The 20125-nt window shown below is 35.2% G+C and overlaps 2 protein-coding genes across 3 annotated transcripts in view; one reads left to right on the top strand and one right to left on the bottom strand.

The window, feature by feature from the left end:
- The window catches only part of gtpbp3 (GTP binding protein 3, mitochondrial), a 20156-nt gene extending 5368 nt beyond the window's left edge, over positions 1-14788 (bottom strand). For both annotated transcript variants that reach the window (XM_079598252.1, XM_079598253.1), the window contains exons 1-7: positions 14625-14788; positions 14301-14542; positions 12261-12347; positions 11710-11912; positions 8129-8201; positions 6477-6620; positions 647-812 (exon numbers count right to left, since the gene is read on the bottom strand). In XM_079598252.1, coding sequence (XP_079454378.1) covers positions 647-812; positions 6477-6620; positions 8129-8201; positions 11710-11912; positions 12261-12347; positions 14301-14542; positions 14625-14677 — 968 coding nt within the window. In that variant the 5' untranslated portion in view covers positions 14678-14788. The remainder of the gene's footprint in view (positions 1-646; positions 813-6476; positions 6621-8128; positions 8202-11709; positions 11913-12260; positions 12348-14300; positions 14543-14624) is intronic.
- Positions 14789-16487: 1699 nt separating this feature from the next.
- ano8b (anoctamin 8b) overlaps positions 16488-20125 on the top strand; it is a 28856-nt gene continuing 25218 nt past the window's right edge. Inside the window, exon 1 of the mRNA XM_079597721.1 lies at positions 16488-16901. Coding sequence (XP_079453847.1) covers positions 16730-16901 — 172 coding nt within the window. The 5' untranslated portion in view covers positions 16488-16729. The remainder of the gene's footprint in view (positions 16902-20125) is intronic.

The following is a 20125-nucleotide window of genomic DNA, read 5'->3' as shown; positions in this document are numbered from 1 at the left end:
GCTGTTATTGCATCCCTCACAAGATCCACAACAATCAGTATTCCCTCACGGTTAAGGCGGTATCTTTGTAATAACTCCGTGTCATTGAGTGTCTCCAACACACTGTGTCGCGCGGCGATTTTAAGATCCTTTGTGAATAGGTCTTAGTGAGTTAGGAGTCCTCTCGACTTCTTTTAAGCCGTCCCAGACTTATGTGCTACTTTTAGGGCTAAAATGCTTCGTGAATTACTCTTAGTGAAAAAAATGAGGAGTCCTGAAGTTAGGAGTGACACGCCCATTATTTTTAGGAGTTGCTCCTAAATTCGCTTGTTAGGAGCTACTTTTAGCCTTAAAATTCTTTGTGAATACGGCCCCTGATATTTTGTTAAAAATGCAACATTATGCAACTAAACACAGTGTTTGCATTACATAATCTCCCATGTTTATTCAATGGTGAAAAATTTGCCACACACCTATATCTAAATCTGTGAATAAACAGATAATTTCCCCTCACGAGGCACAATGAGTGGCAAAAAGACTTGAGAAATATTTCCCCTCTACAGGCCATTTTTAGGATGGCGATATTCATCACTTTGGATTGTTTGGGCAAAAATGCCCCAGTGTTTATTCTACCTTGATTTTCCCACACGTGCCCGTAAATACATACCGCTGACGGGCGCGCCGGACGCCCTCCTGCTCCACGCTGTCTGTGGTGTCCCGTAACCCTGCTGTGTCACTCAGCAGCACAGGATAGCCCCCGATGTCCAGAGGGACCTCCACCACATCTCTGGTGGTCCCGGCTGTGGCAGACACTATGGCAGCAGGACGCTGAGCTGCACAGTGACAGAAGAAACTGAAATTAGCTCAGAAACTAATAAGGAGAACAAAGAACAGCAATGCTCATGTTGCACCTACAAGGGCAATTAACTAGTTCACGAGATGTTGGGGATGTTGTGAGACGTTTTGTTCTTGGATTTCTCAGAAGTCCTTCATTTCTCAGGATGAAGGGCAGAGGGTATTACCAAGGGAGCTCCACAAGACTTCAAGAAAACCAAGATTAACTATATTTAAATGAATATTAACTATATTTAAATGTGGTGATTGCAAGTACACAAAACAACACAAAGTTCATATCCTGTGGAAACGTAACATCTAACAGACCAGTGTCACGGTGAAAGGCAAATAAGATGCAGGAACATTATGCAACTTTTTAGATGAGATAACCCTAGACGGCATCTCCTAAAAATGGAGCTTCAAAAAAAGGTTTGTAAGGGTTGTACAAAAACAAAATGCTCACCACTTTTGAAGCTAAAGTTAAGGGAGAAAATATAAAGAAATGTAAAAAGACTTGTATAATGATCATAAATGGGAACATACGACAATTTCTAAAATGCTCATTTGAACAATTTATAAAACGTCGACGTGCGCAATTTTTATATTTGATTTTTATAAATGTATTCCACATAAATCGCAGTTCATCTTAAGTCATCATAAAATCAATATTACAAATATTTTTTATTTATTCATGTGCCTAATATAATTAAAATTACTTCTCCTTCCTCTTGCAGCGACATCTCTTCTCTTCTCTGATGATGTTTACCGGAGTGAGGGCAAGAGAACCCGTCACTCACATGACACAACAGCAATACCACAACCATCCAATCAATTGCTTTCAAGTCCTGTCCAACATTTTTTTCTTGTTAGAGAAGCCGTTTCACTCGGATATATACACTTCTGGGCAAAAAAATGGGCCAAGCCTAAAATGGTTTAACAAGTAAGATTTTAAATGTCTTAACTAGTAAAATGGTAAGGTCATACACATGCTCTCCTGTTGGCACACACATACAAATGTCAGTTTAAAAGCTGCTTATTTGCCCAAGTCAAAAGCTATGCTATTATGAATGTATGGCTCAGTATCTCTTTTAGTTTAAATCTATGGATTTTTTTTTTCAATTGTTCAATCATCCTCCAAATGAATATTTAAATTTGATCATTCAAAAGTAATCATAATAACAAACATCTTCTCAAAAAGCTGCAATAATGTGTTTAGCACAAATGATGTACAGGTATTATTACAAATACTTTAAGTTGCATCCTCAATACTTTGGAAGTTATATACTTTTATATGTTGCTATGCATCAACACTGTTACCATCAAAAAAATATGTCAAAATAAATAATTTCAGGTATTGGATTCTTAACTGACAATTAAAATATCTTCTTTTTAAAGACTTGTCAACCCTGTCACCATGATTTTGCATAGTAAACAACTCCATGTTTGACATTTAAAAACTGACATTTGTAGAAATATCAGCATTATTGAGCACAAGTAATGGCTAACAGCACTGAAAAAAATGGTAAACATGATAGTGACATATTTAGTTAGACATATATTTAGTTAGTTAGACATATAAGTTATTTTTATATACAGCATAGACACATATTTCCATATAATGACCACATTAATATTTCATGTCTATTTAATTATTTGACATTAACCCTTGCTCAAATTACTTTATAAGTTTAATGTATGCATGCTTGCATTAAAAGTACCCCAATAATGTGAAGGTCATAAATCGTTTAAATCATCTGCTGCAGAATCTGATATGTGCAGGGTCCTCATAACCACAGTTTAAATGTTAGCTGGCCATCAAACGGTAGTCCAGCGGTGAGTGTAACTGGGTAACAAGTTGTTGTTGTTAATTATGGTCTGTCTAGAATTGAATAACCTTTAAATTAATCACATTTAGCAACTCTTGTCCTTTTGTCTTTTGTTTTTGCTGCTCAGCGCTGAACCAAAATAACTGCAGATAAATCAACACAATAAACCAGTGCTGTGCTTTGCAGTTTCTTTGAGCGGATGAAAGTTTGAAGAAATGTTTCACTGCTGAACTGAAACGTGTTCTATTTTTTGCCATTCTGGTCTAGTCTGGAATTAAAGTATATTTCCATATGTCTACTGGAAGGAAGAGGCCAGTTTCACTCAAGCGCTCTTTGTGTGAACTTCCTTAAAGAGTTTATAAAACGTATCAATCTTAAAATCAGCATAACTTTTTTATCTTAAAATCTTCTACGCCGTTTACTGCAAATCTCAATTCTTCAAATACATAACATGTTAAATTATCATAAAATTTGAAGCTTTAAGCTTTTAATAGAATTCACAAATTGCTTAATTAAATTCACACTCTTCAGGAAGTGACAGCAGCAGACGGTCAGTGTTCCAGCAGAACACACAATAACAGGCCTGATGAATGTGGGGTAATTCGGGGCAGGAAGTGTGGTGATATCCAAACATCCCCCCTGCTACTGGAGAGGTCAGAGGTCAGAGATAAACGTCATTAAAGGCCGTACACACACAGTTTATGAGTGTGAATGATAATATGTGCATTTATCACAATCATAGCCTTCTGTCATAGGACAATAAGACACGTTTGCCCCTAAAATATGTTTAACTATTTTAAAGTAAAAACATGAATTGGAAAAAAAAAGTAAATGGTAAGAATTTTTCATGCTTTTAAAAAAAGTATTTTATGCTGTTCACCAAGGCTGCATTTGTTTGATCAAAAATACAGTAAAACAACAAAAACATTATTATAGTTTAAAGAAAAACTGTTCTCCATTTAAATATATTTTAAAATGTAATTTATTCCTGTGATGCCATCTAAAAATGGCAACTAATTATATAATAGCGCATAGTTTTTAAGCAAACAAAAAGGCTGTAGGGAGGAGAAAACACTTTTAATATCCTTTGTTGTAACATCAAAGGCTGTACATTTAATAAAAGCCTTCAGCACTACCTCATCTGTTGTTTTGGTAGAAGCTAGTATAGTCAGGTTGCTAAAACATTCCCTTAACATTAAAAACCCTGAACAAAACTATGCGAGGTAAAAGGAAATGCAACCTAGATTAAATGCGGTTTCACTTGCAACAGCGCTCGAGTTCCAAATTTAGCTCTATTTTGCATCTTCTTGCACTCAATGGCTTTAATTCGCTTGAATGTTTAAACTGAACTTTGGAATGAATCTAAGAATCACTTGCGTTTCGAACCGTGGTGCCAGGTCAGTCACACCCCACACGTAGTTACACGTTGCAGGATATGCAATGTCTAGTATAGGAATCGTAGATGATCCATACTGACCTGGCACCACGGTTCGAAACGCAAGTGATTCTTAGATTCATTCCAAAGCTTAAACATTCAGTTTAAACATTCAAGCGATTTAAAGCCATTGAGTGCAAGAAGACGCGAAATAGAGCTAAATTTGGAACTCGGGCGCTGTTTTTCTGTGCGCACGCAGAGCAGCACGAGCACATGGGCAGTATTTCAGATACATGTATATAAAATACTATTGTGTATTTTGGATGTAATTTGTATTTTAAATACATTTAAGATTTTCAAAATACATAAAATACTTTTTGCCAGTCAACTTCTTTATCAGGGTAGGCCTACTGGTTTCGTGCATCAACTAGTTCAGACACGCGCCCTTCCCCCAACCCCAACATTCAGTACAACTCAGCATTGGATCAGCGATTTTTCTGGAATAAGGTGAGGAAGGATGTCATGATCCATTCTATTTGTTGATTAAAGTTAAAATAGTGCATTATTCAGATTTGCCTTCAGCTAACATGAAAGAATAAAAGAGCACAGACAAGTGGGAAAATAGCATTAGCCAATCAGTCTAGATCGGTTGTTGATTTTTATCAACTTGCTTGTCAAATGTGTGTAAAGCATTACTGCATGTTAGGGCTGAGTGATATCACTACATATAGCGATGATAAAAAGTGTGAATCGATGGAACTTTTCAATCGATGGAAATCTTCAGCTTTTAGTTTTATTGTTTATAAGATAACTCAAGATTACCAAATAACTTTGGGTAAATAGTGTCAAATGAATCTAAATGAATTCTAATTAAAAAACTTTAGATAAACTTTCTAATTTTAATAAACTTATAGAAACAAATAAACTTTACATAAAATGAATATAAAATTACTATACTTAAAAATGGGGTGTAACAATATCGTGTAACAATATATCGCAATACAAAAATGCAACAATAAGTATCGTGGATAGTGACAATATATACTGTATCATGGATAGTTCACCCACAATAAAAACTAAAATTCAAGAAAAAATTTGTTTTCAGAGTTTTAGTGGTGTCAGTACTACATTAAACTACTATAATGTTGAATATAATGTATAATAATGCAATGGGGAAATATCTGTGTGTCCTGATAATGCCAAATGTCTGATGTTACCAGTAAAGTAAATTAAGTGGCCTACACTATTTTAAATAAATCTAGTCAGTGAAAGAGTGCAAGCATATTCGTCTAAAATAATTCTGTAATTTCAGCTTCAGACTCATCAATATTTTTATTCTGGTGTCTCTATTGTCCTGTGCATTAGGTTTCCAGCACCAAGTCCAAGACTATTCATTTACACCAACAATGTAATATCAAATTTAGTATTTTAATCAACTGTACATTTTTTGTTAACCTTTTATATGTCTTGGAGTATCGCAATAATATCGTACCGTGAGTTCAGTATCGTGAGATGTATCGAATCGTGACATGTGGGAATCGTTACACCCCTACTTAAAAAGCATTAGACTACCTGAAAAAAAAAAGCCTCAAAAGAGTTTGAAATTCAGTTTTTGCTGTGGTATCAAAACTGATATTGAGAATTGTGAAACCATGATATTGTTACTTTAAAGTAAAATTAAGATTTTGGGTCAAATCACCCATCCATATTCTTTGGTAGATAGCAGAAAAGGTTCCTACAGTTTACCACAAATAATAGACTACATTGTAACCTGGTCAGAAATAAGTATATAAATGGCTGCTATTTTGCATAGGTTTATTTGTAATTGCCAGAAAGAAAGAATGACAGAGAGGGCAGAGATGAGGTTAGGAATTAAAAGTCAATAGGCCTATGTAGTTTCTTCATTCACTGTGACCTATACCTGCACTGGATGGCCAATTTCACATGTATTTTGTATTTGTACACTGTATTTGTATTTAAATACATTTCTCCACACCGTATTTTGTATTTGTATTTTAAATACATTTCCATTTGGTCTTAAAGTAACAGTTACAGCAGCCTTATGTTCCTAATGTCATTAATGTTAATCAAACAACAAAATACAAAGAGAAAATCACTTTTGTAGCTGTAACAAAGATTAATGATATATGTTTATATGTTATGATGTTCTTTCATATTTTGGATGTTTTTAGTATTAATGTACAATGTTGGGGGGGAAATCTCTATATATATATATATATATTATTATTGTTATAAATATATTATTTATATTTAAATAAATACATTTCCGTGTGTGATTTTATGGATTTTTATTTTTTACTTTTCTATGATAATGTGCTGCTGTTGGGTCATCACACACTTGATATCAAATGTAAAATCTGGGGCCTGAAGCCAACTCCGTTGGGGAGCACTGATCTGCCTGAAGCAAGAATGTAATTCAACACTTATATTTGACATCTTACTGAGCATGTTGAGCAGGCTGCTCTTGCCCGCGTTGGTGCTTCCAGCGATGACCACCTGAACACCGCTGCGCAGGCGCTCTCCTCTCCGCTGATCTGAAAGGTGATTTTCCATATCTGTCTGCAGCTGCCGAACAGCTGTATCCACTGCAACAGACTCAATGTATCAGGGTGGAAAAACAACATCCAAAATATCTAACTCATTTATCAAATTGATGTTGTAATATTACATTTTGCAAACTGAAATGCAATGTTTAAATAAACATAAGGGCTTTAAAGGGGTCATGACATGAGAAACCAAATTTGCCTTTATCTTTTGGTATATAAGAGGTCTTTGTACCATTAAAACGTCCTGCAAGTTTCATAGCTTAAGACGTCCTCCCCATTATAAACGAATCATTTATTTAATCAAGCTCTAAATACAGCTCGTTCTGGATCCATGGTAAGAAGTGACGTCACGGTGCGAAGTGACGTACCAGCGTTTGCATATGACCGCCTCCAGCACAAGACAACTACGCTTTAAGCGCAAGACAACTAAGCTCATTTCGTATCTTTGTCGCTCCCGCGCGCCTGCAAGTGTTCAGTCGACGGACAGCGAGTCGGTCTGTGTACAGGGAAATTACGATGCCACGCAGATGTGCTGTTCCTGGCTGTGGACAAACAACATCTTTGAATACGCTGCCGAAAGATCCAGTCGTCAGGGAAAAATGGATGCACTTTATTTTTTGCGGACGTCCCAGTCACGGCAGTGTTAGTTTAAGCGTTTGTTCTATACATTTGAAGGATGACTGTTTTGAGAACAAATCCCAAAATGATGCTGGCTTTGCCAGAAAACTGTTGCTCAAAGATAAGTTCGTGCCGACTATTCTGGGCTCAACAACGACGACGCAAACTGTATGTATTTAAAACTTTAAACTACTTTTTAAATACGCTGAATCCGCAAATCCTCTGGCTGGGGCCGTTAATAATTGATGCATAGGCACTGACGTTAGCCAATCATAGCAGTGGGCGTTAACACTGAACTCTTAAAGGGGAAACACCCCCAAAACAGACTGTTTGAATCAGAGGATGAGAAACAGGGTGGGAAAAGGTCATAAATCACTACATTTTAAAAGTTTTTTGTAAAAAAAAAACTATAGTAATACTATAATTGCACCTAAGGGAACATAATAATAAAATAAAAAAAAACATGTCATGACCCCTTTAACTTTAAAGGACATGGATAAAACATAATTTATACTGAACATGTACAAATTCACAGAGCTTTTGCACACTAGAAGTGTGTCAGTGGAAGGGAAAGGGTATTTTTCATGACCTCTATCAATGGCTTTACAGCCCGTCTGTAACTCTCAGAGGAAGGAGATGGTTTGTGACAGGTTTGTTCCTTGACGCACAAAGAATCCCTCAATTCTCCAGAGAAATATAGATAACACTTAAACATCTGAGTATCGTTGGACAAATGATGGCAGGGACAATAACTGTACATGCAGTATTCTTCAGGCACTACGACTGTGTCTATATGGCCTCTCAATGCGACATTCAATGGTTTTGATCCTTTCTCAACAGCTGCTGTGGTTTCTCTAAGGTCAATACTAACAGGAAAGTGTCACAAAATCTGAATCATTGTTTTTACCAATCCATTTGAGGAGACATACCATCATTTAAGATTCCGTCCTCTATGAGTTCATCCTCACTGAAGTCGATGAATGCCTCCACGTGCGCCAAGCACTAGATAACACAATCACAAACAACAACTGAGTCACAATTCCACAGAATGTAGTCTATAGGTTCACTAATGCTAGGACAACAGTTCAATAAACTAGCTAGATATTAAGCAGCACATACTGTTTTCAACATTGATAAGACTAAATGTTTCATAAGCATCAAATCATCATATTAGAATGTTTCTGAAGGATCATGTGACACTGGAGACTGGAGTAATGATGCTGAAAATTCAGCTGTGTCATCATTGGAATAAATTACATTTAAAAAAATATATGAAATTAAAAAGTTAATTTTAAATCGTAATAATATTTCCCAATATTACTATTTTTACTTTTGACTATTTTTGATTAAATAAATGCAGCCTTGAAAAATATAAGACCATTTAAAAAACTTTTTTTGTTTTACATTTTTTAAAATACAAAATGTTAAACTTACTGACCTCAATGTTTTGAACACTATTCTAAATTTTAAACATTATACTGTATTCCCAGTTTCTTTGTCTGTTTTGTTCCTTGAACAAACAGGTTGAGTGAAAGATTCAGGAAGAAATAATGGAAAGATTGGAAAGACGCTCAGCCAATCAAATGAGGACGAGAACTAATTGTTTCAGAAAGACATTTTCAGCATAATTTTAGTGAAAAGTCTGAAAAACTACCATGATTATCAGAACATCTTAGTATTTAATATGTCTCTGTTTTGTTTTAATAAAAGCGGCTGCATGAGCTCCACAAGTTCAAAACATGATGATCATGTTATCCAGCATAATTTGAGAATGATCCAAAGAGCATATTGTGCTTCAATGGAAGCAAGAACATCTGACAAATGTGCTTGTATGATTACTGGTGTAGAAATATTGCAGAACTTTAAGAATTCCCTATTCATTTTACAACATAACTTTGTTTTACATTTTTGAAAATCCCAAAACTATGTTTATTTCCAGATTAAAAAAAAAAAAAGAAAAAAAAGAGAAGAAGTTACAATTAAATAAAGTGCAAAAAGCTCCTTCCAGGAGTCTTCACACAAACCATTAGCCAACATCACATTGGGTCCTGAGGGCTCTGACGGCTTGGCACACACCCTGCTCAGGATGTCCTGTCTGCAATCAGCACACTCATACACACAAACAATAGATGGACACCATCCGTGACAGAGTGACAACACTGCCTAATCTAGAAGCAAATTCTGTAGTTATTTAAAAGACCTTAAATAAAAAAGAATAACCTCTCATATAAACACACTTGCAAGTGTTCTATTGCCTTATAAATCATGTACAACACTCTGCCTCTGTTTCTCACACTAAAAGGAAACAAGGATTTCTTCTTACCAAATAGCATATTTCTCAGAGGTTCTCCAATCTATCAATCAAACTGCATTTATTTCATGCATTACAATATGGTGAAGAATGAGAAAACTGGGTGCTTTGTTCCTCACAGATTCATACTGTGGAGGTCAAGGAGTTGCAACATGGTTGTGAAAGATTTCTCATTGGTTGTTAGCATGTTGCTATACAGTTGCTAGGGTGTTTTGGATGGTTGCTTATTGGTCCAAGTCAAGTGTGCTGCACACGTCCTGAAAAGTGAAGCCAAAACATTTTGATCGCCCCCTTGTGGCTGGCTCCAGTATAGCTCACAAACCCCGCCCTCTCCATGTATGGAATCGAATGGGACGAGAGCCAAATAAAAAAACTAAAACTTGTAACCAAGTTACAAAAAATTACTCTTCAAATAATTATTTTCCGAAGATGGTTTGTCATTTTAGAGAGTTCTTATCATGCTGAAGAATGTTCAAGTGTTTGTTTTTTCAATAAGTTTGGTTTTAGTTAGTTATTGAATGCTATAAAAATGGGGTGTAACTGATATAGTTCTCTGATATTCTGTTCTGTAGATATGACTTGGTTCCCTCCTTCAATGTAAATCTATGGGACTTTTTTAAATCCATTTTATAATCCACTAGGTGAAAATCATACACTATTGTCCAAAGGTTTGGGGTCGGTGAGATTTTTTAAAAATGTTTTTGAAAAATAAGTCTCTTATGCTCACCAAGGCTGCAGTTATTTGATCCAAATTACAGAAAAAAACAATAATTCTGTAAAATTTTAAGTACAATTTAAAATAACTGTTTTAATATATTTTAAAATGTAATTTATTCCAGTGATTAATTTTCAGCATCATTACTCCAGTCTTCAGTGTCACATGATCCTTCAGAAATCATTTAATGTGCTGATTTGCTTCTCAAGAAACATTTCAGGTTATTATCAAATGTTGAAAACAGTTTTGCTGCTTAATATTTTTGTGAAAACCATGATGCCTTTTTTCAGGATTATTTTATAAATATAAAGTTCAAAAGAACAGCCTTTATTTAAAATTAAATTTTTTGTAACATTAAAAATCTTTTCACTACCCCTTATGATCCATATAATACATATTTGCTGAATAAAAGCATTAATTAAAAAAATAATCTTACTGACCCCAAACTTTTGAACAGTAGTGTACATCCAATTTATTTTCAGGGATTATGCAGGTTTTATGAAGGTAAATGTAAGACCTTTTTAAGACCAAGTAAAGAAATTACAAGTAATCTATTGAAGGGAAAGTTCAGAAGAAGTTTGAAAATACAACTTCCAACAGATATCATTATTTTTTAATTAATAAAAAAAGTTGAAGCTTGATTCCTCTGCTCCCAACCATTGAATATGGAGCTATCTTTTTCTGTAGATTCTGAACACACTGCAAAAAAAGTTATGTTCTTCCTCAGTATTTTTGTCTAGTTTTCAGTGCAAATGTCTAAAGATTCTTAAATCAAGATGCATTTACTGGAGATACAAAATGACAGTCTTGTTTACTGTAAAATTGATCAATTGATTTTGTTCAGTTTTTCAAGACTTCATTTTACATGTGCATCTCAAGTAAATGTATCTTGATTTAAAGTTGTTTAGATATTTGTATTGGAAAACAGGACAAATATACTGAAGAAGATATACATTTTTTGCAATGCACGAAAAATTTAATGGCATGAATTTACGAATCTAAGACTTTTTGCTCTGATTTGAGACCTTTTTAAGGCTGTAATTTGTGTAAGGGTGAATTAAGACTTTTTAAGACTCAGAAACCCTGTATCAAAAAAAATATATATATGTATAAAGCATTATACAGTGCACTAACTGCAGGAAGTCAGGGACAGTTCCCCTGGAGCAATTTTAAGTGTTCTTGCTCACAAAACCCAGAAGTTTTTGTTTGTAGCACGGTTTCCTAACCATTAGGAAACCATCAAACACGTACACCACTAAACAGTTCCCACATTATGCATGTATATAGCATCTGTCTGGAATTTCCTGTCCTCTTGCTGATAAATATGTTAAAGCTATTTAGGATGTGGCTGCAATATTTGTGCACAAAGGTGCCATTTTGGCCCGATGAGAACTATGTTAATTTGGGGGACAGATGACATAAAATATGGGGACATAAAGAAGTTCTCAAAATATAAGTTATACCCTGATCAATCCTTTTCTTACTCGTTTAAGCCGAACTCTCCAGTCTTGGTAAATGCGGCCCAGGTCTCCCGCCATTTGTCGGAGAGCCTGTCGCCTCTGTGCTTCTGTCTCTGCATGGATCAGGTCACCTAGACCCTCTACTTCAGTAAGGTCCAACTTTCCAGCACAGAACGCCCGTCGGGTAAACTCGCCCGCCTCTGCAGGCCGCAGCCCTGGCAAACTCCCTGTAACACACACACAAAACAAGACATCTTTAAAATAAAATTAACTTCAGAATGCAGCCTCTTCCACAACACTACTTAAAGACATTTAAGTTACGATTAAGATAAAGGCTATGAGTACATAAAGTGCTATTTTACATGAAATGACAATTTTATGAGTAAATACATCAGAAATAAAGAGCTAGATACAAAACAGATGCTGCCATCTAGTGTTAAAATGGTGACTCAACAACTAGCTGTCATCTGTTTGCACATGATTCATACATTTCTGATCATTAAAAATATATATATTTATGAAGGGTTATCCAGAACAATTGTGGGACAATAATGGTTGATCTTTCTTAAACATACCAAGCGCCTGTAAGACTCCACTAATGACAGCAGGACCCCCGTGAATGTGAAACTCTGCACTGTCCTCTCCCGTGAAACTACCAGGACCTGAAAGAGCAAAAAGAGTCAAATATGTCTTAGCAGGAATAATACCCAATTTATATATCGTAGCAACAGTAAATTTAATACATTCAACCGTTTAGTGGTTTTAGGGATGTTGTTGCTGTTTTTTTAAATAAATTAATACATTAATTCAGCAGGATGCATTAAATTGATCAAAAGTGCCAGTAAAAACATTTATAATGTTAAAAAATATTTTCTGTCTCGATTAACCGCTGTGCTTTTGAACATTGAAAACATTGAACAAACAAAAAAAAATGGATTTTCTGTTTCCACATAAATATTTAAGCAGCACAACAGTTTTCAGCATTGATGATCATAATCATAAATGTTTCTTGAGCAGTAAATCATCATATTAGAATGATTTCTGACACTGATCATGTGACACTGGAGTAATGATGCTGAAAACTTAGCTTTGCATCACAGGAATAAATTACATCTTAAAATAAAAATAGAAAATTGTTATATGTTACACATATTTTGATCAAACCCAAACAATTGAATGGTAGTGTAGGTTTCATTAAATTAAATTTTCATAACCATATATTCTGTATATATTCTTCAGTTAGGGGACTGTTCACTAAGTGCAGTCTTAAAACTTTTTTAATCTATGTTTCAACAACATTAACACATTTATCACACGCCCTATTAATAAATATTGATCAACCTACAAATTAATTTTGGCATAAAGTATGAGGGTGTGGATTTTAAATGAGATGTGAGTTTAAATAAAAAGTTGAATAAACCTTGGCCAGTCCAGATTTTAAATATTATTTAAAAATATTCTATTGTATTTTTTATTATTATTGATTGTTGTATGTATTTTGAATGTGAATGGATTTTTTTTCTAAATTACCATTTTTAATTTGAATTATATGAACACCTAATAAAGCTGCTTACAGATCATAATGCATAAATATTAAAGTAACTGACTTTTCTGTAGCCTACAAATGTCACTCTGCTGTCCTGGTAAGTTATGAAGTCTGGGGACCCTAAATTAAATTATGGCAAATTCAAAAATTTCAATGCTCTTAGAAATAAGGAAAATGTATTAAAGGATGCACACACAAAAAAAGAAGCTATTGAAATGTCGATCCTTTAAAGGGATAGTTCACCAAAAATGCAAAATTCTGTCATTAATTGCTCATCCTCATGTCGTTCCAAATCCATAAGACTTTCTCTCATCTTCGGAACACAAATAATTATATTTTTGATAAAATCTGAGAGTTTTCTGTCCCTCCATAGACAGCTATGCAACTACCACTTTGATTTGATTCTTGAAAAAGTTCATAAAGAGATTGTAAAAACTAACACATATGATTGAGCGGTTTAGTCCAAATTTTCTGAAGAGATACAATTGCTTTATATGATGAACAGATTTAATTTAGTCTTTTATTCACATAAATATTGCTCAGCGAACATAAACAAAAGCTCAACCGAACCTGCTTTACCCGCTGAGGTGTGCATATAACTGTTAATTAATGTCTATGGGAATAAAAGGCTAAATTTAATTTAAATTTAATTTGTTCATCATATAAAGCGATGGAGTGTCTTCAGAAAATGTGTACTAAACAGTTAAATTCATATGGATTAGTTTTACGATCTCTTTATGAACTTTTTCAAGCATCGAAGCGGTAGTTGCGTAGCTGTCAATAGAGGGACAGAAAGCTCTCGGATTTCATTAGAAAAAGTTAATTTGTGTTCTGAAGATGAGTAGAAGTCTTACGGATTTGGAACGACATGAAGGTGAGTAATAAAATAATTTATGGACTTGACCTCTTTAAAACTAGAAATACTTTTATTTTTGTCTTTTTCTTTACAGCCATCCTAAGATCCCATTAAATGAAGAATCAATCATATATTAGACTGATGGTATTAGCATAGCAAGATCATGTGAAAAAACTGTAGCCTATATTCTGTGTTTAAAACTGGTCATCAGACCTGGAAACCACAGGACCAGGCCGCGGTCCAGCAGCTCTCTGGTCTGGGGGTGAGTGATGCTGCGGAGGCTGGCGACGCGAGCTGCGGGGAAACCTCGGGTCAGACTGCGGACAGCGTGTGCTGATGCCGGACCACTGACCCGGACCACCGCCACCCCACACCTGCCCTGACCCGACGATAAGGCGAAGATAGTGTCATCCTCCGACCCGACTGAACACAAGAGCCTTTTCACTGAAAGAGATCTGCCAAACACAAACCAGTCATGTTTACTGTGCGTATTAAAGTAAGAAACCCTAAATTGGGTTATGACCAGATGCAAAAGACCTTATAGCAGTTATGACAGCGGCACTTCTTCTCCAACCGCTAATAAAGTGCATGTTAATGGCCTGATACGTTTAATGTATCAATAACCCGCCTGAAACATTGTTTACCAAGTCGCTCCACGTGAGCATTATTTCCTGGCGGTCAGTTATTGAACCCGTTGAGGCAAATGTCATTGGTCCGTGTCGTTATACTTGCTAGCAAAGATGCTTGCCATTCGCCAGCTTCACTGTCAATCAAATAAAAGTCTCTCCCCCTGTGCGCCCTACAATTCTCTCCGTGTGACACTACTGACAGGATCTATTCAACTAATATATTCGTCAAATAGTAGAACTATTTAAATGAACTGCAAATTTGGATATTTAAAAAAAATATATACTGTATAGTTCAAACCAAAAATGCAGCTTCTGCAGTGTTTACCTTCTAGCTTTATTTTATATAATTTCTCGTTTTTTTTAGTGGTGGCGAGCATGTTTAAGTAATAAGCTTGATGTGTAAGCAAAAAATGGTTATTGCTTGGTTTAATGTAAGGTGAGGTTGTCTTTCGAAAGCAAGGTAGAAACCAAATCTTTAACACATTTTTACATTCTATATATAGAATGAATTTTGATTAAAATATAGCTATTAATGTCATATAGGCTAATGATAATCAAGTGTAGCCTATACACTTGATTATCATTATATGACATTGATATATTTTTCATCAAAATTTAGTATAATTTAGTACAACCCGAATCAACTGTGTTAATGAGAAGACAGATATATTCTTGGATCACGTGTGTTTTAATATCATTTACTTTTTTGAATGTCTTACATTATAAAAAAGTTGAAATGCAGAACATAAAAAAAAACTAAAACTGGTCAATGTTAATATACGGTAATATAAATCCCAATTATATCTTTTTACAGTATATATCTTGAGTCTGGAGAAACTGATGCCTTATGCTCTTTTGTTCAGAGAGAGGTAAAATAGATCACATACTGAAATATTCAGCTGGGAAGATATTTTTTGCATTAATTAATAAATAATACCCTGCTTCATCCTTTCGGACAGGCTGTCTCATTTTACTCCCACAGAAATACAGAGGGGAAAACTATTTTAATCATTGTTGAACATGCATGCAAGAATTAAGTTATTATAAGCAAGGATGTAATTAAGAGCAATTTTACTGTAAATTACTTAAATACATTAGCAGGTTGACATGCTCTGTGGTGTGACATGCTAAAATATATTTTTTAAAGCATTTGCTATTATTTTATAAAGCATTTTCTTAGATAATATTAACTGAGAAACTATAATATTAAATTGGACTATTTAAAAGCGAATTAGGCTACATGTAGGCCTATGTTCCCATAAACATTCATATAAACTAAAAAAAAAACATGGTGTTCATTTTCACAATTTACCGCATTTAAGTTTAAAAAAATTATATTATGATTTGTTCTCACTTACTTAATAACTAATAACGTTTCAGTTGTAAACACTATTTTTCAATCAGAAATTGCTAGTAAATTTCACAATAACAAAGAAACGACAAGTAACCGGTTGAATTAAATGTGAAGTTAGAAAGACTGAAATAGTATTTTCTAGTAGGCTGATGTAGCCTACTTCAGTTGTTTTATTTACAATTTCAAAAAAACAATTTACAGTTACAGTCTGGCAAAAATGAAGGTAAATATTGTTCTATAGCTATTCATATCATACAAGTCAGACAATTGATAAAAGAATGATAGAGTTTTTCCATATTAAATGCTGATACATCAAGTCATCAATACATCAATACACTCATGCTGAGGTCAGCCAGCTAATGCATGTCTCGAGAAGGTGGCCGTGTGTGAGTAGGCTACTCTGAATCTGAGAGTGTATGAAAGCATAGACAGACGGAGAGAGGAGGTGTATATCTTCCCTTGTTCTTTGTCCCTCCTCTCCTCCACCATAGTAGCCTACTCCTCCTCACGCCGCAGTCAGTCTCTCCTCGCATCCCGCTGCAAACAGGATGACTCACAACAACCTTCACTTCACCCTCACCTTCATTTAACCCAGCCAGTGTGTATCCACAAACACTGCGCCCCATTTCTACATCATTCCCCGCTGAAACAGCAGCAGCATGATGCCCGACGCGACGGCGACCGCTGCTGCATCTTCGGCGAGCAACATCAACATCAGCAGCAGCGACAGCGAGAGCTCGCGGCACAGACACCGGGGGCAGGGGGACGCGGAGCGGCCAGAGCAGCAGCAGCACAGCGCTGCCTCTCAGCACACATCAGCGGGCGTTTTGGGTGAGTGTGTAGGGTCCGGAGAGGGCGAATATGGACGGGACAGGTGGATGTGAGGTTGGCATAAGGGACAGACGGCATATCCTTCAGGAAGAATGAACAATGCGGCGCTTTGTTATGCTGTCTGCCCCTTATGTCTATTATGCTTCCCCGATGTATACAACTGTCCCTGCTGATGTACGTGTGGCCTATAGAAGGTCATGCGGCAGCATCACTTCAAATGCGAGACTCGAGCTTTAGTCTTCATAATGTGGGCCATGCGCTACTTTTTTGCGCTCGATTAGTCAATTTTTTACGGGCCTTTGGGCAGGTTCAGGCGGTCCGAGGCGCTTTTATGGCTGAAACAATTTTCTGTTTTTCAACATTGTTGCTGCTTTTGGGTTTGTTTATGCTTGGACTGGGCGGCCTTCTTGTTGTGAACCATTATACAACAGTTAGTTCGAATCTGATTGCATGAACGCATTTCCAAGAGTGCTGATATTTTGTCCTACAGCATTGGGACTTTTATTATCACTTTTATTATCACTGTTTGTCTCTAGTTGTGATGTGGATATTTAGAATGAATTTTAGAACTATATCTTTTTATTTATTACCGTCCTCAGTGTGAACATGCCTGTCCACCATAAATTCAGCCCAACATTGTAGAGCAATATTTGACACTGCATTAGTCTATTAGTCCAATCAAGGTCTGATGTCACCCATCAGATATTTTAAATAACTAAAAATGGCTTAAATGCTTCTTAATCATAACCAAGTGTAGAATGTTTGAGCAGCTCGCACCCACTGAAGCTCCGGTGGATTCATTCATTGTTATGAACCCAACTAATTTATTTGTCTCTGAGTAAATTAAACTTCTCATGATTAACATGGGATTTATTAACATTATCCAGTTCAGTGTGGCTCTCACATTATAAGACAGGGCAGAGAACTGTCTGTTCATAACACAGTTCATGTTCATTCTGTTCATGACATATTTTTATATTGATGTTGATGCATCGTCCCAGTCCTAGTGTTTTCTCTCATGAATGGCCGCAAAGTTCTGTTATTTTGCCTGAAAGTGTGTTCAGCAGGTTTCTCTCACTAGGGAAGAAATCGAACACCTGGAGTGGATGAGTCTTTTTTCTTACATGCGAAGCTTGATGCTTTGGCTTCTTTTGGAACTTTGCTTGTTGTCATTCTTTCAGTCATCTGTTCATTTGTTCAGTAGCCTTTTCTGCAGGTTACATTGTTAAACCAGTAGGTGATGACAAGTGTCTTTGTGTATGACTGAGTCATTAAATCATTCACTCAACTAATTTGTTCAAAAGGATTCATTCAAGAACAGAAGCATAGGGTTTTCTATAAAAACGTTGATTCTGCTTTTGCTTCCTTATAGGATCTGTTCAAGGTATTTTATTTTCATTCTGTACGTTGAGACATGAGAACGAAACATGTACTCAGGACCAGCAGCGTAATAAAAAAGATCAATAATTTACAATATAATAAATAAAAATAGTTTAATAGACTAAATGTAGAAATAACTTCTTAAACAAACAATACCTGAAGAGTAAAACCTATATAATAAATAACTAAGCAGCAAGTTTTTAAAAGCAGTGCATCAAATTCACATATAAACCAGAGCATAATTATGACACAGTGAATAAGAGGTATAAATGATAAGGAGAGATCAATCCCAAATCCTAATCTTTTGCACCCTTAAAGTGGAGTTGGATAAGGGATAATGTGAGGCGGTTGTTATAGCGAATACAACCCGACAGGATGATCAGGCCTTATTACATGGCTACCTACCAAATAAACCAATAATTTGACACAAAATTTTGATTTAAAAAGGAGTTTATTATTTAAAAACGATTGTATTGCTTCCGCTAAAGAACACTGTGTCCATGGCAACGCTCTTTTTTTCATGGCAACAGTGTGTTATCCTTAGCAACGTTCTGTTTTCAAGAAATAACAGACCGCATTCTACATTAGAATTCAACCAAGCCATGTAATAAATAATAACTAGTTCTGAATAGATGCGTGACCAAGCCAAGTTGTATTTATGAGTGGGAAACTTGGAGTTCTAGAAGATAGACAAGTTGAGTATATAAAAACATTTAGTTGTGATACCATAAATAAGTGATGGAAATTAATGTTTTTCATCATTTTGAATTTAGATGCAATTATTTGGTTTTATTGTTCACAATATAATTATTTTGTATTGTTTAGGGCAGGGTTTTTTTTTTAAACTGGGGGTCTCAGAACCCTCAGGGGCTGCATGGTTCAGAGAAAAACTTGTAAAATAAATAATAAATAAATAATATTTTATGAAATAAATAAGAAAATGTACTAACATAATATAAATTTGATTTAAATAACTAAATAATACATATAACTGTACCACATTTATTTTACACATTTATAATGTTAATTTTTCACAGTATAAGGGGTATTTTATAAATGAAAGCATGTAGCTGCCGTTTAAAAGGATCACACAATTATCATATTTGGGGGTCTATGGCATCTAAAAGATTGAAAACTCTTGGTTTAGGTTGTTCCGTTTCCGACATGATTCATGAATGCGTGATATTTCATAATAACAAAACCCAACTCTGAGATATGACTTTCATTCTGATATGATATGATATGAATTTTCATTCTGATGGCAGTGCAAAAACAAGCAAAGTAACTGGTAATACTAAATTGTAAGTTGCTCAATATCTACTAGGGGTGTAACGATACCTTCATTTCACGATTCGATATATATCACGATACTGAACTCACGATACGATATTATTGCGATACTCCCAAGACATATGATAAAAGGTTAACAAAAAATGTACTGTTGATTAAAATGCTAACTTTGAAATTACATTGTGGGTTTAAATGAACAGGTTTGGACTTGGTGCTTGTAATTCAAGGACAATGGTGACACCAGAATAAAAATATTCATGATTCTGAAGCTGACCATTGCATTATTATACATTTATAATCAACATTATATAGTAGTTTAATGTAGTACTGACACTAAAACTCTGAAAACATGATTTTTTTCTTATACAGTAATTTCTATTTTGGGTGAACTATCCACGATACATATTGTCACTATCCACGATACGTATTGTTGCATTTTTGTATTGCGATATATTGTGGCACGATATATTGTTACACCCCTAATATCTACTTTTAGTTTATTGAACTTTTGTATAAAAGCAATATCTCACCATTGAGAATAGGTTTGTTTGTGA

The sequence above is a fragment of the Phoxinus phoxinus genome (genome assembly GCF_949152265.1).
Source record: "Phoxinus phoxinus genome assembly, chromosome: 22".
NCBI lineage: Eukaryota > Metazoa > Chordata > Actinopteri > Cypriniformes > Leuciscidae > Phoxinus > Phoxinus phoxinus.
This window is presented reverse-complemented; position numbering and strand designations above follow the sequence as displayed.